Source organism: Varroa destructor, unplaced genomic scaffold, assembly GCF_002443255.2.
Source record: "Varroa destructor unplaced genomic scaffold, Vdes_3.0 BEIS01000005.1, whole genome shotgun sequence".
Lineage (NCBI taxonomy): Eukaryota > Metazoa > Arthropoda > Arachnida > Mesostigmata > Varroidae > Varroa > Varroa destructor.
The window spans coordinates 33,775,947-33,800,368 of NW_019211458.1; the positions used below are offsets into that span (position 1 = coordinate 33,775,947).

The 24,422-nt window shown below is 40.5% G+C and overlaps 1 protein-coding gene and 1 long non-coding RNA gene across 9 annotated transcripts in view; one reads left to right on the forward strand and one right to left on the reverse strand.

The window, feature by feature from the left end:
* The window catches only part of Syt4 (Synaptotagmin 4), an 82,253-nt gene that overhangs the window by 46,405 nt on the left and 11,426 nt on the right, over window positions 1-24,422 (forward strand). For 6 of the 7 annotated variants that reach the window (XM_086989286.1, XM_022807045.2, XM_086989288.1 and 3 more), the window contains 3 exons: window positions 1,207-1,425; window positions 14,068-14,316; window positions 16,216-16,339. In XM_086989286.1, the coding sequence (XP_086845412.1) occupies window positions 1,207-1,425; window positions 14,068-14,316; window positions 16,216-16,339 (592 nt within the window). Of the gene's footprint in view, window positions 1-1,206; window positions 1,426-14,067; window positions 14,317-16,215; window positions 16,340-19,646; window positions 19,802-24,422 lie in introns of all 7 variants that reach the window. The other variant, XR_002673592.2, reaches the window with a different exon arrangement.
* Window positions 12-23,329, reverse strand: LOC147755595 (uncharacterized). Of its 2 annotated transcripts, XR_015327802.1 has the most exons (4): window positions 23,035-23,329; window positions 10,773-10,931; window positions 6,854-6,942; window positions 12-152 (listed from the first exon to the last, which is right to left on the reverse strand). It is a non-coding gene; the product is annotated as an uncharacterized LOC147755595 (long non-coding RNA). The 2 variants fall into 2 exon arrangements; XR_015327800.1 differs by lacking the exon at window positions 10,773-10,931.

Consider the following 24,422-nt stretch of genomic DNA (forward strand, 5'->3'; position numbering starts at 1 on the left):
TGTATAAGTGTATTGCATTCCAGTTCAGCCGAATTAGAATTAATTTAATCGGCTGCTATCTTGTCGCTGGAGAAACGTTTTTCGCTCAAATCTCCCCAAAAAGAGCAGTTTTCACAACTTTCTTTCGTAGGATATATGTATATGAGAGAATCCTGCAAAAAAAAAATAAAAAAATAGCAATAATTCCACAAAAATACGAATTAACATTATGCTCTGGAGAATGGAGAAATGAGTTCATCTCTCATCCAATCAGTTTCACTTCACACAGAGCCATATATATTATTATTATATTTTTACGAACATATATATGGATATAGTTGAATGTATGTAAACAGGCCCTAACGTACGCTTCATTTCCTTGTACCATTATTTGAAACTTAACTTCCTTGTTCATAGGAAGAGATTAATATAGGAAAACATTTGTTGAAAGAGAATGAAACAGATGAGACCATTAATAAAACATAACAAACAAACAAACTTTTTTTCACCCAAAATTATTCAATCGTATGCCAGTGGTCCCTTGACGGTGTTAAATTCCCATCAATTTCGCATAGCTTCTGGCGGAGCTGCGAATTTTGCTTTGCCTATGAGACCGTTCTATCTGTTTGTGCTTGTCTGTGGTGCCCGCAGGATGAATTTGGAGTAGTACTACATCGAAAAAATGTTCTCTAGGGGTACCAGAAAAAAGGAAAGGTTTCGCATAAGGTTATTGGCATAACACCTACCCTTGATCCGTTGGCGTACATGTTGGTTTCGCACGTTCTCTTGGATTATGTATGCAAATTCAACAATTGCTACTGAGATTAGATATATTAGGCTTAACTAGGCTAGTTAAGTTTGACTATAAGTTACCTTGCTGAAGTGAATTCGGATAGTTACAATGAATCTATTATGACAGACAATTGTGGAATACTGAGCAAAAATGGCTGGCCACAGGCCGCAATTTACCTTTGACAGGCCGAGTATTCAGATTACTGGACAAGTCCGTGTCCTTTAACTAAGACAGTATGTATGATGGCTTGGAGTTATAGCAATGTAGTATCATGATTGAAAATTTAGCATCAGATACGTTGCGTAGACCATGCGATATTTGCAGCGTCTCCAGAGCAGCTTTGGAGTACCTTAAGAGATAGATATTACTGTTAACGATAGCATTTTGTAGGCGGGATTACACTAAAATGTTCTAATATTCCCGTTGTTTTTCAGGCAGAGAGTCCGGAGGCGAAAATCGAGCGCGAGACTATGCTCGATGAAAAGCCTCAACGTCTTGGTGAATTACATTTCCGATTACGTTATTGTGCCAGCAAGCAGGCACTATTCGTCACGATTAACAAATGTTGCGGGCTACCTCCTGCGAAGGATCCGGCTGCAGGGTCGTCAGATCCATATGTCAAACTCCAACTGTTACCCGACAAACAACACAAGGTCAGTTGTTACAATTCCGTTATCCGCTTGCCACTGGTTTATGGGTCAGCTCCCGTGTGTCGAGCAAAAAATCATCGAGTCGTCTTTATCCTTTGTTCCTATCAGCATCTTTCGATGTTTTATATGCTCGATTGGACCACTCAAGTGTGTGTATTCATTCATTCATTCATCATTCAGCTCAAACCTTGCATCTGTGCATGACACAGAAGACACATAGTGAGTGAGGTTAACGCGTTCAAAACTATGTGAATCTATTAAGTTGCCCAAATAGGCAAATCTAGAAAGCTATTTTGTCAACCAAGACACAGATTCAGGGAGCGAGTATTCAATTAGCTTCCACCTTATCGCTGCCGCCACAGTTGCCATTTCAACTTGTGCGCTGCGGTAGAAGTTGACACCCATCGAGGCATCGCACCGATCGAGTCTCGTCACCAACGATAGATGTCTTATGCCCCTATCGGCTATCAATATCTTCGGGCTGTTTTTCGGTCCTGTGGTCTGTGAGGCATGTTCTCGACTGAAGAGACGAAACGTGACCTATACTGTACGTACCACTGCATTGTAAACATAGAAGATCTGGGCGTCGAGGGAGTGCTTCGGAACGAACAGGCCAGCCAGACGGCCCAAACTTATCCGGACAGCACGACGCAGACGGGCTAGCCATGAAAGACCCGTGAGACAAACCTCTGGCTAGTCTGATTCCATAAGAAAAGACAATAGTAGGGCAGCGTCGTGTTGTACTGAGAAGGAGGGATGATCAGACTTGACCCATCCTTTCAGGCGTCTCTGTTATCCCTCAGACTAACGTGCACTTTCTGCTGTCACTGGAACTGGCAGGCAAATCTCTTACCTTCTGATAGGAGAGAGATTCCACGAGAGTTGACTTGTTTACCACGAGCGCGAGGTGTACAGCGGGTCCAAAACATCTCTAAATTACCGAACTACGGAATCCAACATGTAAACACAAGGACGTTATTTTCTAGCTTCCCTTGTTTAGACTTCTCAATGTGGACACAAATATGAGACGTTTAATTCGACTATATTCGAACAGTGTACTCGTACAATACAATACACCCGTAATATGAAAGTCGCCATTGGATATATATGGTTGAAGCGTATTTACACTTCGCCTTCTAGCATCAGCCACTAACACCAAATAGTAGTCACCTTCACGCCTATGGGTTATCGAAATAGACCGTATACGTAAAGATTTTTATGTCTATGAATATCCAGAATAAAGAGCTGGCTGCGTTGGCAAATTGGCTTTAAAATCGCTTACGGCAGAAAGGCGCTGGGCTAGATAATTTCGGAAGAGACCGACTCGGCTAGTGTCAGTCGTCGTATTCAGCTCAGAAATGGGTTCAACATCGTGACTTTTTTAAAATCGATTCTACAGATTTGAAGGACTTTTTACGAATCTTTGAAGGTACGGTAATGAACATATCTACTGATTGTAAGTACAGCCCGACGTAAAAATTATACAGTTATACAGAAGACTAACGAATGTTAAATAATGACTGTTGAGTTATTTGGGCTTGGAAAGCAAGCTCAAATGGCTTGGCGTATAGTTAAAGGGAGCGTCATTTATAATGTAGTGCTCTACACTATCTGTATGAGTATTTACAGTTTTCGGCCTTTCTGTCAAAAACGGCTCCATTTGCATCATGAAAAATTGATAATCTTAGTAACTACTTGCGTATAAGTTGGAAAAATGCCTGGCGTCCTTCCTTTTGTCTAATTTACTCGCTTTCAAAAGGCCACTGTAGTATTTATCACGCCGACTTATGTATATATCCTTAGAATTACTGATAACCCTCTTGCAATACTGGGCAAACAAGTCTATACTTTAGATGCACTTGAGAAATTATACAAAGAAAGACATCGGTTTAGGAAACCCGGCGCACAATATATTGGAAAAGCCTTTTGTTGACTAACGTATCCCAAAAGAGAGACCTGAGGATCGCGATTAAATGGCAGCTTGTAAATTTATGCCCATATAAACTATTTTTCGAAAGACCACCAAACCGCTGGAAATCACTGCCATGATGACATTTGCGTGCAACACTGACAAACAACAAATGACAAACATGTTATAGCTTGCCATACATCGGATTTAATATATGCGCAGCTTAGGCTGCAGACTAATAGCCCAAAAACCTTTAAAACTAGCCCACCATAAAATCTTTATTACCTCTAATGGTCGCAACAGGGTCCGTACTCATGCTTCACAGATTTTTGCTACATCGGTGATCACGTTAATTATGTTCAGTGAGAAATTTCATTATTTTGTGTATTTGCTTCAACAGATGAAGTAGTAGCTCACATTAAAAAGTTCGTTTGTAAGATACACGCTGTCCCGTAATCACTAACAAAGAAGCACGATGCCTCTAGAGCCCCGATGAGTGAAGCATAAAATCATTGCACAATATAGGTAAACAAAGATACACGACCATTATATACTTGCAGATGTTCTTTATATTTACTAAATCTTTTACGGCCATTTTTACAGTTCATTGACTTTCGTTTCGCTAATATTACGTATGTTATGCTAATACTATTACGTCTGCCGCCTTTGATATGACTATTTTATTTCAGGACGGCTTTTCGTTTCCTTCTAATCCGTACCTTTAGGCCATATTTATTCGTATTGAGGCCTTAATCATTTACACAAGTATCCCTACTTTTTGTTAGTCAGAGATCCTGCGTGGATATTGTTTAGTGGGAATGTGTGTTTCGATCGGCAGAGCTTATTGATGGCTCTAAGGCAAATGTAGTTCAATACGTTCCTAGACATCATCAATCGACACAGATTGATTTTCTTAAGTTTGAATATGTGCCTCTGTTCTGAAATGCATCGGGGTACGAGAAGGTGCATTTGCGTAAATAACCGTGCAGCACGTATGTGTACATGTTAAGCTCCGCTGAACATACCGATACGAAGTAAACTGGGGTAAACGTCGTAATGAACAGTGGTTCCATCCGGAGGATATCTTTTAGCATTTGGGCGACGCTTTTGGGTAATCTTCCGCCCCTCGCGAAGGTAGTACTTGTACATCGGCTGGATCTATCCTTAAGCTATTTGTTCGGAACCGAATATGGCAAGCTTAACGTGTTACTATACCCAAAATCATCATGTTCACTCCCAAATCGTTGGTTTTCATTGCAATTATGTTTTGAAGAAGGGAAAGAAGTGCTTGAGAAGCTTCTCAAGCAATATGTTAGTATGTTAGTTAGTAGACATAAAATAATATCCTCTCTCCTACACGGGTTGCGTCGTGTGTGTTACAGTCGTATATATTTAGATGAATTTGCGAGCTGTATGTCATTTCTCCCTCTTTTTGGCGTCTGACAGTGTGGCGTCTCTCGAGCTTAACTTGTAATAGGCTGTGATTTAAACCTTTTTGGGTAAGAAGAACGAGAAGCAACTTCTACCAAAATAGAGTCGTTCTAAATGAAAACTCTGCTTATTGCTGCACAAATTGGGCCATCCAAGCTCTCGCTTCACGTTACGACGTACTATTCCTTAGACGTACCCGTAAACGATATAGGAAACTGGCTAAAATTTTAAAAACTGATCTTCTTCAGTTTTGAATGCACGATCATAGGTTAACGCCTTTATAATCCAGCCGTTAATTTTGGGAACCTTACAGCACCTACTCTACGGATACAAACATGTATACAATCATTGGATAATTGTGTGGGACTGGGTCAGGCTATAAATTTAGGATAAATTTTCGGTTTCCTAACCTCTTGAAAGCAGTTGCTACGTTTTGCTTTAAAAATGTTCAAGAACCGGGAACTTAACTAGACAACTTGAGCAAATGATGTTAACTAAGATTCTACGCAGTTTATATATGAATAATATACAAATCGTCATTTGCTTACAATGGGATTCCGATAGCACAAACATTCTCGACTTCAATGACAATCAAAGTTATGGACACTTCTGCCCTGCACACAATTCTCTCGCACAATAAAAAGCACTGACCCAGCCAATCTTATCAAAGGAAACATTATAGAGTTCAAAATAGACTGAAAACAACCGATGGGCAACATATGTAATATGTCACAGGCGTCACGTATCTAGGAAGGCATTTAGGTTTCTGTTAAACGAAAAGGCAATGCCGAGTCGAGTCTGACTACAGAGCGGACCTGACGTCGTATGTTGCCCAGGCTCTTTGAGAAGCATTCAATGGTACTGATAATGGTATCGTATGTGACGTAATGCACCAGCAAAGGCGTCGAACCGGCTGGTGAGCTAAATCTCAGTCCTTCCTCGCACGACATACTGTGCAGAAAGAAACATCTCGTAGCTACTTCATTTAGGAAAGCTTACAATTTTGACTTCTGCTACATCAACGTTACTAGTACTGCTGCTGCTGCAAAAAAAAAGGAAAAGAGCACATCTGCTGTAGCTATATGTTCGACATGGTATCCCAGAAAGAGATCTCTAAGCTTTAGATCGTGCACTGTGTGCGGTTTTAATTTGAAAATATTGTCATATGATAAGCTTCAGTTTTGGCTAATATAATAAAGCATAAAAGAAGATCGCCGGTCAATTTGAAAAATTTATCGTATAGACTATGTATGCATCATAGCTATTTCAAAAATATTTGATTTTTAACCATGCCTTCAGCTATAAAGTGACTCTGTACCGTTCTGGCCATTAAAATCTATTTAAATGTCTCCCTTATATTTAAGAATATAAGAATATTAAATATTCACTATACAGTTAATGACTGCGTGCCCTGTAATTTCAAAATCTGATTTCAGGATTTGAGATCTATACGGTCGTCATGACTGTATAATTCAACTAAATTAGCCATATTTTTGAGCATCTTAAACGTAATTTCGATCTGCCCCGGAACAAGTCTCAGGCTCACTTAGAAGTGTTCAGAAGATAGGAGGTTATTAGGAGCTGAGGAGTGGACTATATAGGAGGTGAAACTGTTTTTCTGGATCAAAGCCTAAGAACGACTGTTAAGCAGCTCGACTTCGACGCATACACAAAGATCTGAGACGGCCAGCAAAATGAGTTGTCGGAATTTTCCTTCCAGTTACAACAACAACAGTAAGAGTAGCAGAAGCGGCAGCAAAAAAAAAAAGAAGAGATTGCGAGACTCCATATATTTTTATCGTCTGGTTGTGTTCGGAAGCAACTATACTATACACAATTATGAGACAGCTGCGGATGCCGAAGTGGGTGCTAGCGGGGTTAGCTGGCCGCATCCTTCCAAATAAACTCGCCACCGACACACTGCCATTACCGCGATTCCATAACCGCTAGCCATTCCCGACATAACTGCCTCTATCGCCATAGCTTTGGCCGTCTCCGAAGGCATGCGCGAAGACGCGTCACAAAAGCTAACGGATAGGAACCCCACACATTACAGACGTGAAATGCGACGACCCGCCATTTTATACTTACGTTTTCGGTAAAAATAGGAGAGTGTCCATAGCGCCTCCGGCTGCTGCTGCTGGTGCCATCGCCACGGCAACGAAGAGCAAAGCCTCCTCCTACATACAGAGATGAGAAGGAGTCAACAACAGCTAGCAAAAATTTTACGTTAACGACAATAAAAGCAATCGGGTCGCAACAGAGGGTGCATTGGGGAGACCAATGCGGGTAGAAAGGATAGATTGTCCTTTTGGCTTTTATAGAAATAGATGGAGCTCGCGGAAGGCCAAGCGCTGCGCTCCAGGTGGAAATCTAAAGTTGTAAGCTAGCCCCAAGGTACAAACCCTCAATTTTTACCAGTTGGAGTTGTTGCTCAATGTACTTTAATGCGCCTATTTTTTTTCTAGACGTGCAAACGTATCTACTCTTTACAACTCTACACAATCGGTGTCGATCGTCTTCATTTGAAAAATGAAAACCCTTTTCTTATAAAATAAAGCAGTTAAAAAACCGCCAGGCACAGAATAGTAACATTCAAACATGATCTTAACACCGCCTTGCGCTTGTCGAAGACATGTGTGTTTACCGAATTCATTATCCCCTTACGTCACACAGATACTAATTTCAAATAAATTAATGTTTCTACTAGAAACAATGGTTTCAAAAGATAATCGGCGAGCGACAATTCACAATAACTGTTTATGGTTTCGTCCCGCCTTCTGTGTGCGTGAGAAACGTAAGTATGTTTAGACTTGTGTGAGAGATATCAAACGAATATTGAATATCCCTCCTTGCCATGGGCAAGCGACGGTTCATTAAATGCGAGGTACAGTACCCTCAGAAAACTACCAACCCTTACGTCCTAGAGAAGGGCGACCTCACCGGATAGCGAGTCAGTATGGTAAAAAGTCGCATGAAAACAAACTACGCTGGCAGAGGACCGAGCCAGCGCCGAAGGTCTTCAGAGGATTCAAAAAAAGCTGTTTCAAACCTCGCTCAACACTTTCCGGTTCTGGTGACCCGGTGGGACCTTTGGTCCTACGAAGCTGTCCTTTAATTCCCTACTTCCGTATGCTACGAAAGAAAGTCCGTTCAAGGGAGGGCGACAGGATTTGCATAAAAGTTAACTGACACTCTTACACCTTGACCGAGATCATCTTGAAGGCTGTGCTAGTAAACCAAAAACTAACAGATTTCACTACAGCCATGTTTATTCGAGGGCCTAATTAAAAAGGTCAGATTTTGTCGCAGGTAGGATCATCACCCAAAACTTTGCTTAACTATCCAAACATATATTTGAAGCTCGGGAAAAGCCATAACCGTTAAACGGCTAGTTTCGGAGTCTTGCGACAGTGAAATAAATACCGACTAATTCGTTACACGTTAATGCAAGCGGCTTACTGAGCGATCTACGTAGATTGCTTCAGATTAGGTCTCTACTTGGAAACTGCATAATGAAAATGCTGTTGACCTTGAAGATTCGTAGTACATAGCGCATGTTTAACTTTATAATAAATGATTCGTCTGCTCTAAAAAATGGCGGCTGTCCTATAGAAAAATGTATATCTATTTCGGCCTTGTACCCTCATGGTGTGCTTCCTGCAACAAATACGTTGGAAGGGCCTAAACGTATGCGTGAATTTAATTGTTTTACCTTTTAATTATACCTTAGTCAATAGAAGCTCCAAAAAAGCGGAAAAAACGAGTGTAACATTGTAAATTTTGGGTATTATGTGCACGCGTCCATGAATGATATCAAGGGGGAACGAACACTTGATTATTGTCGACAGCAGCACTTCTGATTCAAGTGGGTGCATATGTCGCTAGATACCTCTAGTCTAGTATTTGTCGGATTCTCTGGATTATACCGTAATGAAATTTAGAAACAGTAAATACGAGCGTAAATTCTGTCAAACAGCCCTAGTTGTTGTTATTCAGAATAACTCATATTACGCTAAAAATCTGAAAATATGTTTATCTAAAAGTCAGTAGATGGCTCTGCACGAGGTGAGAATTTTGCTACTCTAATGGATATATAATAACAGCATATCTCAAACACAGACTGAACCAGTCTGACATGTGCTCTCATTTCCTTCAAGTTAACTAAGCTCTATAATAATTAGAAGGGAATATACAGGACTAAAAAGGACTACCACAATACAGATATTTGCTTGATTTTTTCTACCCGTCCCAATATACGCGTTTGACTGGCTAACCATCCAGGCCATCTTATCTGCAACAGAGTTTTCGAGCCAGTCTCTGATCCATTAGAACCATCCAATTCAAAAGACCTACTTTCGGTCTCTTCCAAATGGGGTCACTACGTGAGACAAGCTCCAAGTGATAGCTGAGGAATGAGAGAGCGGATATGCCAACGGAAGTGACGTCAACAGCGCCAGATTGAGAAATACACCACGGGACAATGCCAGCGATGCCGCTACTGGGAACGATGACCACGACAACGCCGCGGGCAGTTTCAGTTCTACCAATACTACTGGCTCTTGTAGAGCTGTAACGGCCACTACAAAACCAGGCAAGGCCCCTAACCCAGTAGGCATGGGCAAGCAGGCAAACCAGAAGCTACGCTGCCTGCGCGACAGCTAAAACAGAAAGTTAGCGAAATAAGCGGCCTTACAGCATAATATTAGAATAGATGGTCGCTGTCTACCGCTACGAAATGGTACGCACGTAGACAGACAGGCAGGTAGGTGGGCAGGCAGGAGGGCGAGCAGCTGTGTAGTTGATAAGGGCGATTTATTGTCGGAGTTACCACTTTGGCTGAGGTGAGGGCTTGGAACAAGAGAACTTTTTTACAAACCAGGCTGCTCTAAAGGAAGCATGTTGTTAGTCGCTGCAATGGCGGTTAAAACAAGGGCCATCGTTCAGATCTTGGCTGGAATACGTTGCCTGAAGAGTTTTGCCTACTAATAGAAAGCTATACGTATCTCTCAACCAGAAATGGAAATACAGACCTTCCACGCGAGGCGACGACAGTAGATTCAGCAATGAATTTAGTTAGCTAGAACATCTATAGCATTTTATATCCCATACATTCGAAGTATATGTTTTTACAATTGCTAAACGTATATCATAAGTCATTCTTCCTTTTTTTTTCAGAATGAGATAGTTATTTTTTTATTTGGTTGTCCTGTATGTGTATGCCAAGCACTTATTAATAATAGGAAAATACATAATCGGGATTAGTTTTTGATTAAATATCAGGCTACGTACTTTAAAAATATCCTCCAGCGGGATTTACTCGAATCGTATTTTTTAATAATAAAGTATAGTCACCGCTGATTTTGTCCCCCTACAGACGATGCTCGAATATTGACGGACTAATTACGCAAGGCATGTGTGAGACGATCGAGGTTCTCAGCGTTACCAAGAATAGCGATTAAGGGTACCGTAACTGAATCAATTGTCCTATTGACAAAAAAAGCCACTGTGTCTAAACTGACGATCTTCTACACGCGCTCTTCTTTAGCCTTAGGCGAGGCTCACGTTGGTTTTGTATTTCTAACGAATCGTTAATGCCATATGCTAAACGCAGGTAGGCATTTCGTTGCCTGATTTAAGGCTCCGGCTTTCTGCTCGCAAATGCCTTTAACAACCTGCTCATTTGATGCTAGATAGTGGCGCACACAGAAAAGCTGCGATACCAGGTCATCTCTACATGTCAATGTGTACTAGAACTCTATAGCTTTCCAATGGTCGGAATTACATTTCTGGGTGAATAAACTCCGTGTCGCATCGATATGATCTAAAATAGAAACGTAATCTATTCGAGATAGTAGCTGTTTTCACACAGTTACAATGGAACAGCACAAGTAAGAGTTTAAGATATCCTATACAAACAGACGACTATGAAACGAATATGTGATAGCCATTTTTCTTCTGCCAAAAAAAAATTACCAGAGATTTTTTTACAATAACTAAAAAAACTTACACAACATCTACTTCACGTAGGCTATCCATTTCGTCAGGTTGTATTATTTTTGCTTTTGTAATGTCCACGTCGACTGCTACTGAATTTTGCCGCTGTATGTGATTGTGTTTTCGCTCGATTGGCTTTTGATCACCACATCAAAGTCAACACGATTCCCTCCTGGTGATTCAGATCGAAACGAAAGAAACCAGATTATTTCTACATCAGCGATGAGCTTAGATCATTTTCCTAGTTGTGATGTTCATTACCGTACAAATACGTGCTGCTTTCTTCTTATAGAAACAGTTGGTTTATTAAAGCATATTGAAGACAAGCCTAGGTCTATGGAAGAGACGTTACCGAACATCGAAAATTCTGAAGTTATGCTACGACATATCAGCTGAATGAAACTGACGCAATTACACTTTCGACAGAAATAAATGTTCTTTCTTATAAAAAAATGTGGTCTGAATCCAAAAAGGAAAGATCCATATACGATGCGATGACATCGTGATTGTAGTATGCTCCTTTCGATATCTCTTTCTTCCCGTCGATCGCTATTCGCAATCCACGATAGCCCCCTAGGAGCGTGCATACTCGGCGTGTGACGTAAATGTTGCTTGAAGATTGATGATTCCTACTGGGAATAGATGCGGTGAATTCTGCCCCTTAGTTACTAATTTTAATCGTGTTATGAAGCGCCAAAGGTAAAATAACGACGAATATCAACTTTTACGCCAAACGAAGCCAACTTACCCTAACTGTGCACTAGGTCCGGAGTCCTTTCACAAACTACACAAAAATCGCAGATAATAAAAGTGTTATTTTCAAACGGCACTCTATCAAAAGATGTAACGCCCTATAGGCCTGTGATATTTTATTAGAACTACAGTCATAGCCTTTTTCCATTGCGAGGGTATAACAAGTCTGCTAGCAGGTTACGAATTTAAAACGAGCTAGACTAGCGTTTATTTATGGGCAGCATACCATGAACGCTCGTAACCTTGTTTAAGCGAGATAAAAAAAAAGCCCCAAAAGTTTCATTTCCGTTGTACATCACATCGCTTGAGATATGCCTTCCACTCTCATGCTTCATCGTATCCAACGCATTGTTGCTTTTGCCCGTTAGCCGCAAAGGATAGCATTTCTAAACACGGCGAAATCCCTGCCCCAGCGTAGGATTTAAATGAAGATTGTAGTTAGTTCAATTGAGGAAATCCTACAAGTATGTAAAGTCATTGACAAATCAGTTTCGCGCACCTTCGATTTCAATCAAAAATATCTCTTTCTAAAAATTTCTAAAAAGAAAATTCTAATGATGATTTTTTCTAATTTTTAATGTGATAACGTCCGCTAGAAAAGGGAGCTAAGCCACTTACTGAGACGTGTGGTACGGTGGCTGTTTACTACGACATGCATGAACATCCGAGCCATTACGCATAATTCAGGTATCCGATTTTGTCTTCTTCAGTTCATAGGAAGACATAGACGTTCGATGACAACGACGTTTTTGCGACCACAGATTATATTAAAGGAAATCTCAATGATTTTTATGCTCCTTTGACAATACATAAATTCGTGTACGGGGTTACGAAAAGAGGTATCCATAAGGACCCTCCGACATCGTATCGAATAAGAGTGGTTGTAGCCATCGTAAACCAGGTAGAAAACCTTGGTTGAACTGTACACAAAGGTCTGCGTGTTTGAAACGACCTGAACTATTTCAAGGTTGAAAAGTTGAATACGAGGAAGAGGTTAACTGATAAACCTCATTTCTAGATATTGGATGACAATGCTCAACATGTGTACAAGCATTCGGCCAAAACATCCTACGCGTCCTATGTGACCCAGCGGATTAGAGATTAGGACATATGGTGTAGGCTGTGATTTTTATCCGCAATGTGGGAGCTCTACATTTTGTCATCGGTTTATGGAAAAGCGCAAATACAATCAGATAATTCAGAAGAAAATTGTTTATTTATGTATTAAAAGCGGTACCTGGATAGGAACTATGTGATCACGTGTAACAGGACACTATGTTATACGGCAAAGTATACCTCTGAGATATTTATTGTTAATGGTGGTATTAAAGCTTGTTGTGGCCTGGAAATTCGCCTGATTTGGGTCCGGTCGAACATATACGCCATTATATCGAAGAGCGAATCAGGGCCACAAAGAAAATGATGGCCATCTCACAACTCCAGAACGCAGTGCTCTGAGTATGGGTCCAGGATCGAAGCGCGACGGAGATGTTCTACCGGCAGTATCGTCATGTAAACAATCTTTCAAAACAATAACGGGACAACTTTTATCGAAATAAAATAGCACACACAAGTTTAGCTTTAATGTAGAGCTATCATCGATCAAAACTCGACGATAAGTTACATTTCTATTTAATTGGCCAACTATTGTATATCTACTTAAAACGTCTTATACGTCATGCTGCTGTGAAATGGGGATATTTCAGCACCGCGCTGGTATTAAAGGTATGCATAAATACATCTCTATAGATAGTATCATATGTGGGAAGATGCAGTAATTTCACTAAAGCTTACAACTTCTCAGCTATTTTCGTGATTAAATAAGCAGTTTGACACATTACTCTGTGAGAAAAAATTGTTCAGTATTGCCAAGGCTGAGCATTAAGGACTCTACTTTCACGTAAAGCAGGTTGTAGGTCGTTCGTTCATAGATGATTCCTAGGACACTAGGAGATGCTAGAGTGCGGTCAGAGTCTACTCTGTAAACACAATTACGTCAACGCAGTTACGACATAATATGCTTATAAGACTTCAAAGTGTGACTTTTATTGTTATTTTTACTCGCTTGTTGAGCAAATAGGCAAACCTTAATAATGATGGCAACAACACGTGTGAGATGGAGGTTTGCTGAAGTTTAGACGCTTCCTCAATACGTGCATTGTTTAAGAGGCACATGCTAGCAAAAACTGCTCTCATATAGATTTTACTAACGGCGTATGGTGCTAAGCCACCGTTGTTACAAATGCCAGCTAATACTTGAGTAGAAGGACTTCGATTCTGAGCCGCTCTATTCGGAACACAGAAGCCGCACATATCGAAGATCTAAATAGCCTATATAACGTATCAACGGAATTATTCATTTCACTAACGGTAAATGACGACTCGCCGATTTTATCGTTTCTATGGGCCACATAGCTATGCAGCCAGATCCCCTGTGTATAATGCTATCACTCCATTGTCTCAGGTTGGGGAAAAATTAGTGTAAAACATTTTCTGTATAGCTAAGATTCTCATATCTTTCTCAATTTGGCGTTTGTTTATTTTTCATTGAATAGGTGAAGACTCGTGTAGTACGTAAGACGACAAATCCTGTCTATGACGAAGACTTCACGTTCTATGGCGTTACGGCTAATCAGGCCGTGACTGGCACACTTCACTTTGTCGTACTGAGCTTTGATCGATACTCACGTGACGATGTAATTGGGGAGGTTCTTTGCCCGGTGGCAGAGCTCATCGACGGTGATACGACCTTGCACGATCAGGAAAGGGCATTTGTCAAAGAGATTGTGCCCAGGCATTTCAAGGTGAGTACTATTCGTAATGTACTTGTATTCAAGTGTATTGTGTACTGTATTGTGATTCTTCGTGGGAAAGACAAAACCCAGTACGTACGCTGTGTTTTGCTTCACCTATGTACTCTAAGCATCAATAGTATGTAGTACAAGCTCCAAAAAATACGAACGCTTACTACCGCCGGCGTTATTTGCAGCAGCAGCAGCATTCGCCATGAATGCTTGTAGGACCTGACGGAGAAAGTCGCTTCCTTGTGGGATCCATTCAGCTACCAATACCAATGATGTTTAATGGCAGTACTATTAGCTCAAAATTACTATGTTGAACTAGTTGTCGGTAATTTTTGTGGGCAAATCTCGGGCAGGGAAAGCGGCCCTCGACGATGCGCTGAAAGAGCACAGTCGGCCAGCGAAACAGGCTGAGTTGTGATTGGTATGCACGCTTTGAGTGATGATGACAACACTGGAATTAGTGTTCTTCCGTCGCACCCAATGGTTATCGCCGTGCAGTCATCCCAGCCATTCACAAACCCAATTGGGTAGATCTGTGTCTTCTATTTAGTACAATTGTATACGCCTTATTAACCTATTAGCTTTTGTGATTACTACGTTCCATCGAAGAATAATAGTTTCTTTCATAATATAGCGATAGACTTAGATTCAAAGCTATGATATAAACGACTGATTCAAACCGCGGCCCCAAACATTCATCTCTATGAGAAGACAGTATCCAACAATTAAGCTTTTTTCATCTCTTTCGAATTGCCATAATAGAAGTACTTCCATGACAGAATAAAGAAAGCCGAAATACGAAGCGGAATTGAACAGGTCCCTAGTAAAAGACGTAAAGGAGCAAAATGGTGTCGTTTTTATTTCTCTCGTTTCAGCTATCGATAGTTTGAGTGCTTGCTCCCAATGGCAGGTGTACCAATTGTGAAGACAATGTCACCCATTTACCGCATGCAAAATAATCGTCTCCGAAGACATGTACGCATCTTTCAAGTTGATGGAACCCCGCTCAAGTCAACGTGCGTTGTTATCACGACAGTATGCGTTTAGCGTAGAATAAGATCATTCCATCTACTTAACGCAACGTTTATTACATGCGTCAACTTCGTTACCTTTACCTATCTCAAAAAAATAAGAGGGAACACGCAGTCAGACCTTTTGTGTCCTATTGTAGGCTTCAACCTATCCATATGGAGTGCTTTGTCAAATTCTCCCGGCTAAATGTCACATGCGCGCCATATCTTAAATGCATTCTAAGCCCAGGCCAAGCCGCTAAATGTCAACCGCGTCTAAACATGAAATTGAACATGGATACTTCTGTCATCATCGTAATTGTGACTTCATGTATATGATTTCCTTCGGATTCCGCTCTGGGAAGTTTCGACATTTCAGAACTAGCTTCAATAGACAGTTGGTTATTCTCAGACTGGCACACTTCTTATAGGCTCACACCTTTGCTCACAAGAAACCTAGCCGATTGTGACTGTCCTATACTCGTTTTGCATGGGCTGGACCACTGCGTCAGTTCATGTTATTCCAATAGCTGCTTCTACTTGTACCTCATGGACTGAATAGGTTTGTGTGCTCAAAGGTCGCAGCTAAACGAAGATCTGTTCTGTCCATCTGGTGGACGAGTCAATTCAACAAATCATTTTCTCCTACGTTGTTGAAAGGTAGTCTGAAGTCAGGCGTCTGTAGTAGCCCTCGTATTTTTTGAATATTGTAACAGCCATAATAATCAAACAAGCGTACTATTTTGTTCTCGTAACATAAACGCTTCATTTTTCTGCATTTCCAATACACTGTAGTTAGTGTGAGAGTTTAGTCACCCGTACGGCTTCGGTTTAATTATCGTTATTTCAGTTTAATATTCGTTATTATTATAAATATCTTGTTTTTCAGATCAAAAGTGCCGGCCGTGGGGAGCTGCTCGTTTCGCTGTGCCATCAACCAGCAGCGAATCGGCTGACCGTTGTGATTCTCAAGGCGCGGAACCTGCCTAAGGTTGATGACAGCGGACTATGCGGTCAGTGTTGCGATAAAACGATGTATTAATGATCAATAAGTGCCTATATATATTAAGCTGTTACCAGCAAATCAGTGAATCTTTAAATTAAGCTACCTTTGAGCGGGTCGCCAACAATGAATTTTGGTCGGTAGTACTCTAACTTTTTAGAAACTCGTAACATTGATTAAGCTTATCCCAGGCGAAATAAGTTGTTTAGGAAAAGCTTCGTTTTGTGTCGAAAATCGACGCTCAGTGGCCGATATTTCGTTCCTCGAAGGCCACAGTGATGCAGAAACACATTAAAGATTGACGAATTCATCAAAAAAAAAAAAAAAGCATTGGGCTAGAGCGATGTACTACATCAAAGGCGAAAACGTCTCAAGAACGAAGATTGGAGTGTTAAAAACCAGCGAAAAGGTGGCTAGATATCGGGATTCGTAGGAATGCAGATCGCTATCTCGAGGTGCTCAAGAGACTCACGAACCGTTAACACGGCAATCGGAAGCATGCAGTCTGTTTACTTAATGACAACGTCAGACCTCCTTACAATGCCTTGTCGCAAAAATTAACGTTGGCCTCAACCAGCTAGTAGTTGCGATCCTCGTCCGCGTAATCAAATAGCCCTCCATACCTTAAAAACAACCCATCGTAGATTTTCTTTGAGAAAAAGAACTACATATATAGCCGTTCGAAAGATACCGCAGCGCTTGAACAATTCTGTAAAAAGTAAAGGCGAATATTTCTAACGCGTGTGAAAAAGTTCTACCCTAACTAACTTAAAACTTCACTTTCAAAGCTCGTCGGATTTACTTACATTCGCCCATTAAATAAGGTCTCAAAGATATATGTATTGTTATCATAAAGAGATTTTCAGCTTCGGTTGACTAATCGTTAGGCGCTAACGATCGAGCTGCGTTTCTATTGCAATATAGATCGACATATATATTTTTTCACACCAAATTAGCCTATGTGTCTACCGATGTGTCGTTGTCATCACAACTGGTATCAGCGAGAGGAGAAAGCGGTAAATTTAAAAATATACGAAATATTCATCCAAGTAGCGATCATAAAACACTGACGGAGTGTGAAAGAAGTCGCCGTTGAACCTGCTCTAAACTACTCGAGGCGTATGCAGTAGGATAAAATGTCGGAACGGCGCGCGTCTTCGGATGATCGCATAGGCGTCCCTCCAAGCTAGCTGCTTGATTTCAATCAGATAAGAATAACCTATTGTGAGGACGCACTACCTGTAATTCATATGGGAATATATGGACTGTTCGCGCAAAAAAACGGTTTCAATTAGAGCGTGTCGAGTTGTCGTTTTAATCCGAAACGTTCGAACTAAGCATCAAGAAATCGAGCGAGTGCGATGATTCTGTGAAACGCACCACGTATCACCTGCAAGATTTGTGGATCAATAGGTTATAGGAAACGCCGACCCAATGCGGGTGGTTCCAACAGGGCAAATAGAACAGGTTCCGCTGTGTTTCCCAGAGCTGTAAGAATATGTCATGGATGATTATAGTACAGGAAACCATGTCCGGTTTTCAAGTGACTGTTATCGCAGGTCTGAAGATTTGACAGCATCAAGTGAACCAGTCTGAACAAAAAGTGAAATGACGGAAATAACCATTTTTCGCCGCTCTTCGGAAATTGACAGATATAAGTATTTTCTGTCGCTACTTTTATACAGCAATGAGGTATGTCAATGTGGCGTCACTACAATCGTGCCTCAAGCGTACATTATTCAGAAGTTCGGAGGTGTCTCAAGCACTAAATCGACACACAATAAAAACTTTGCGATAGATATGTTCTTTGACACGTGTGATGATGACGACGACGACGACGACGGGCGTAAGGGTCATGTGTGTGCGCCACCTAAATTTAACTCCTCCCGCCTCCTTCGTTGACGTAAACGAGTTCATACCCATGCGATGACGATGGAACTCCACTAGAGTGGCAGCACGCTATTGCGTACATCGTGATTTTCGAATATTCCACCGCGCACCTGAGCCGAACCCCTTACTCATTACCCTCAAGAGTATAACTTGCTCTGTGTGTGCATATGGTACGTTTGCCTGAATATGAAATGACAACCTTAAGGGCAGTCGGAATTCTAGGTTGCACAAACTTCTGGCATCGGTGACAACACGAACACGTCTTGCGACAAAAAATTTACAATTTAATCGTATGTAGCCGTTATGGCAATCGTGCGTGCATGGGGATCAGCAGGAAAATTAAAAATCAAAAGAAATTTAGTAATAATGCAGTCTCTCAAATAAAATTTAGTCAAGAATATTTAATCACCAAATTCTGCCTAGGCCAATAAAAATTGCAATCACTATTTCCGCTAACGGTAAGGAAATTTAGCGAGCGAAGAGCGCCTCGACATAGTCCTCGTCTAACATGTGTTTCTGGGTTGGCTTTCGGTCGCTTAACTCTGTGTGGTAACCGACGCGTCCTTGGCCTTTCGAGAGATTGGTACGTTGGACAGACCCGACTAACCTAACTTGACCCGATGTTAAGCGTCGTTGCAGTGGTCGTGATTGTTGTGGTAATTTGTTTCGTTGCAATTCGTCCTAAAGCAAGAGTACATAGGGTGCACCCATTGATGGAGCACTCGTAAGCCCAGCTTTTGTTAATCAATCAGGCCGTTACGTACGAAAGGACATCTTGATCGCTTCCTAACGATGAAAAACCGAACTTAAAGACAGTGTTGACAAAAATCATTCACTGTAAGTTACTTATATCCACAGATATTAGAGGGCTAGTCAAGCGACAAATCATTTAAAGAGAATAACAGCTCTTATATTGTTCACGTTGGAAACTACACCTATAACGCTACATACATGCATATGTTCAAATCATGATAACTACAATGCCATTTATATCTGTGCTACTATCAACTAACTTACTAAATTGCCATGAAAGCCGTTTCGTGGCAATTTAGTAAGTTTTTGCAACCGATTTTTGGTTTATAAGCAGATGTCAACTGAAAAATATTTCCCCAGGTGTCAGCGTCCACTATCCGAAAGCGTCACATATACATTAGAAATGAGCAAGTTTCGAAAACAATAAGAAATATAAAGAAATCAATCTTTGAAAGAAGCTCTGATGTTCGCACAAGGTAGCTGGCTCTTATTTGGACATTACTGTAATTAAGCTAACTTCGTTAGAACAAGAAAATACAATAATAAAAATAGAAAAAGTAATAAACATAATTCAAGCCTCTATATTGCATACAGAGTCTATAACCACACTTACAATACTTGTTTGTTTATTAATAATAAGGTACGATTTCAAAAATCATCGCTTTTAATTTTAGGTCAGGTACACCTCAGCGAAACATTGAAACAAGCTTATTCCTGACTGTCGCATCGAACTCTTGTCCATTATTTGCTCACGGTTAGGCTGAAAGGCATCGGACTCCCTTCTGTTCTGGTTCAGCACTCACAGAATCAAGTTAGCCGGACTAATGACGTACGTTTTTTTCTCACACAGAACACCAACAACTCAAACACAGGGTCAAACAATCAGTTTTTTTCACAATCCATAAGAGTCTACGGGCGGTCCCCTTCAACAAGTCACACTTAGAGTATTCGTTTTACTTAGTCGTCCACAATTAAGTTACGTAAGCACGGCCAAACGCACAAATATACCAATGCTTAGCTTCTCAATTGTTTCAACGTTTTCTTCTTAGCAGATTATCCTATGTCACGTGTTCGATGTCTTTCATCATGGTAGAGTCTCATCACTTTTAGACCAAAATCCAATTAATCCTATTAGAAAATTGTGCGTTTGGTCACAACTGCCTTCAGCGCTACTACTACGAGGATGTACAGTCATGAATATTTTTATTTTTCAAATAAAGGTTTATTAGTTATATTTTTTTTTATTATTGTGTTTTCCTAATTTAAAATTATACAATAGTTATAAAATTAGATATTTAATATTGAATAATTTTTTAATTCATTTACTTTAATTATTATAATAATATTAATAATTTATTTAATATTATCTTTAATTTTTATTATTGAAATAATTTCTTTTGTAAAGATACCTTTACGGGTAAAAATTTTAATGATTTTTCGAAAAAGACAATTAATATCCTATTTAAATATAGCTTTAGTAGATTTACCGACACCCTCTAATACCACCCCACCCTATACGCTGCATTTCAGCTTCATCAATTTACCAAAAAACGCTTTATATATATACATATATATATATATATATATATATACATGGAGTAACAACTTTTTTGAGTGCTGTACTTTCGTTATTGTTTTAATTGCGACTAAGTAGAGTCGTTAGCTTTATTCTACTTTGTCCACTCGACAACGCAAAATACAATTCTTGCTTTCGTTTTAGGCAGTTTTCATCGCAGCAGATAGCTATCAACTTCCGCAAGGTACCCATAGCAGGAAGCAAAACAACGCCGCAGCAACGGCAACAACAATAATGAAAACTCTAAATAAATGAAAATGACTTCAATTTTTGGCCTCATTTGCCCATTTAGACGGCCATTTGTATCTATGGCCCTTCCCATCTTATCCAGTATAGGAAATGTTTAAGGAACTAGCCCATTTTCCACTGCGTCCCATGTGCGAAATTATCACCGCCCTTAGCAGTGACAATGACAATATTTTCGCAGTGTTAGGGTGAGCAACATCGATTTTCCTTTTTGTGTTCCATCCGCGCCTTCTACATAGCATCACCCCACTGCACCACACGCACTCCGCTGTAACGATGAACACAGGGATGTGCCCCGGCTCAGAGCGGGAAAATGAAGTAAAGGCAACGGTCGTACCCCTCTTCGTTCATTTACTGCATACTAGCGAGCGAGAGGCCAAACGAGGCCAAAGCTTATCACCACATACCGTAGCTGTTAGGACGCGTTCAATAATGAAGACGAAATGTAAAGGGGGCTAGCCAGAACAAATACATGAGTAAGAGTACTAGGTTCTTACAGCCAGCCAGCCATTGCCGTCTAGAGCCATCATTGGACTGAGGTGGGTTTGGCAAGCGTACTGGGAGTGTGTATGGTTGGCTTAGCCACGGCCAGGGTCAAATGAACCGGCAGAATACCGCGATAGAAAACACACATTCGCCCTAGTCCATAACAGGCCGTTGCCTGTGGCCATCGCTTCTCTTACTTGGGTCCTGCTCATAAGCTTATAAAGGGTTTTTTCATCAATGGTGTTTCTTGTCTCGCAGCCCAGGATCTGCGATCTGTTAGAGACCCATGAAAGGGAGTGTACGAAGTGAAAGCCAATGGGCACCTGCATTCATCCCAAGTGGCTTTGGACTTAGAAGGAAATAACTGAGGGACTGGAGTGAATAGCCTAGCGAAAACGGCGGAGGTAAGCATGGACGTGGAGAAAATGCAAAAGCAAGAGGGGTGGAATGATGGCTGGCAACGATTCTCCATCTGCTACATGAATTTTTTGATGTGGGAAGCAGATATGTTCTTGTGTACATAGAGTAAACTGGGAGCAGGACGACTACGACAGCCTAAGAAAAAGAACAAGATATTACTTTTCCAAGCACAAAATAGTTCATGCTTCGAACAAATGATAATTCGTTCACAAAACACACTTGATAAACACTCTTGGGCACATAACTTAATAAGACGGCTGAAGAATAACGAAATGTTTGACAAGTTATAATACTGATCGGGTGGAATTTACCAAGTTTGTATTACTTGGAAAAAGATCCGTAGGATGAAATAGAGTGTCGTACTGTTTATTTTACCTTTTCGACTTTTTTGACTAAGAAACTGGGGAGTTGTTACGATGATATGCTTCTACGATATTACGCCAGATACAAGAGTATTTTAATGGTCCTCCACAGATGTTAGTGGCTGTATCTTCGTTCTAACGATGTGTAGGTTGTATTAGGTTGTTGTTATTGGATGTCGATTTGACATCGCCTCCGTCAAAATAGATCCCGAAATGAACAAGTACTGCCATGGCAAACTTAATCAAAATGATGACGTCGCTCTGTTCAAGACTCTTCCCGCGTAAACCTTTACGGAAAACTCGAAAATAGACACTCCCATGGAAGTCAATCTCGTATTGTCTCCTTGATACTATAGTAGAAAGACCCCAGAATATCATTTTTTCGTCGGCTGTCTTCTTCCACTGGTAAAAGAATTACACCCCTCAAAAAAGTGAGTTTATATTTGAAGTATAAACTAAAAGACACTCGGGTCCTATTAGGATATCGGGTACAGCTGAACACCATATGGTACTTGACAATGTTTTGATTTGCTTCTGTACTATTCAAGGATCTTTTACATAAAATATGCAAGGAGCTTATTATATGTATCATATATAAAACATTCTCAACAATCTATCCACCTAAACGTCATATATTTCGCCTAAATTTTCTCCACAGCCTAAGACGATTTGCGTTTAATTCCGACCTACATAGGTTTCATAGGCGTAACGGAAATACTTTTTTTAGTTTAATTCGCTCTTATTTGCTCTCGCTAGACGGATGTTGAAAGCAATACCTGAAACGTTTTATCTTAACGAATGTACATAAGAACAGTATATTATTTGACAATTTACCTAACACTAGCTACCTAAACGTCCTGTTGTTAGATAATGAATCCATAATCCAGGCCAGACATATAATACTATAGAAATTAACCAACTGTACTATAACTCCAATCGTTAGTTTATAGTGATACTCGAAGTTACACCTACCTGATCCTGTTGGTACATCGGCGCTCGGACGCTTTTGAACGAACAGCGTCACTCGACCTACTACTATCAATTTTAGTGAAAAAAATTATTTTTTGCTGATCTTTTACTGCCGCCGCTATTTCTGCAGCCGGCAAGTCTCAACGGGGGATGAGAAAACTGGAAGGAGTGTCTGTATGACTGAGGCAATGAGTAAGCCGAGAGAGGATTCGCTGCGAGAGAATCTTTGCGTTCAAGGACCGAAAGCTGTGGCAAGATGAGCTTTCTGTTGATGTATAGGTGTCTACATGCATTTAAAGATGTTACCTTTGCAAAGAGTTAAGAACCTTAGAAATGCCCCGCTCGATCATTCTCTATAGCACGTTCACTGTTAATCGCATTGACGAGAAGAGGTGGTTATGTTGTTGAAGTATTGGAAATTAGAGGTAAGAGTGGAGATAACACCATGGGTCTCCCGTACACCCTATCGGCTACGTGTATAAACCGATTAGTATACCAAAGGTTGCCGGCGAAATAAAAACGCGTGCATGATGTGATGAGAGCTGTAAAACCAGGAAAACCAATATTGACGCCGATAACAATAATAAATAAACACATATTAATTAGCGAAATGAGAAGTTTACGTTTACTGCTAAATTGTATTCATTTATTTTATTATCAATATAAATTCCTAACGTCTGATAGTAAATAAACGTGGATACTCAGTTGGTGCCTGTCGCCATGTTGTTAACGGCTATGAGCATTTCAACCATGCTATTTTTTATAGACTGGCATGGCATGTAACTGGCCGGATCTTTGCCTAAAAGTTAAACAGTTTGTTATAAAATAACGTTATTTTCTCCAGGCAATAGTGACCATAATGTAAACCTGTAAAGCGCTTCCAAAAGGGATTTACACGATTACATAGAGGAACGTACGCCTACGTACAGTTTGGTAAATGAAGAAGCACAACGTTTACAACTGTCGCAGTGTTATATATAATATCTTAAAGTCGAATTCAAACTTCCAACGGCTCTTCATTGCAGCACCTGTTGATCTAAATCATATTGCTGGGTCGCTTGTAGATTTAACTTCAATGTTCCTTGAAGTAATCTTTTTCCAGGCAACTTTTTACTGGGCTTTGTACGGTTAGGCAGGACGGATTTTTTTAAAGCTATTTTTGCTACATAAGAACTTGTTCGCTAGCCCACAATTTGCATTTGTCTTGATGTTGACTGTGTGCTTGCCAACATTCGCAAATGGTAATGTTTTCCTTCTGCGGACCTACGGCTTTCTTTTGGGGGGATTATATGTATTCTGTTCATCCAAATAAAAGTGTGCCTTCGAAATGGTTTTTTGTCCTTCTAGTCTGTTGGTCCTCAAAAAAGCTATGCTGTCTTACTTGACCGTGT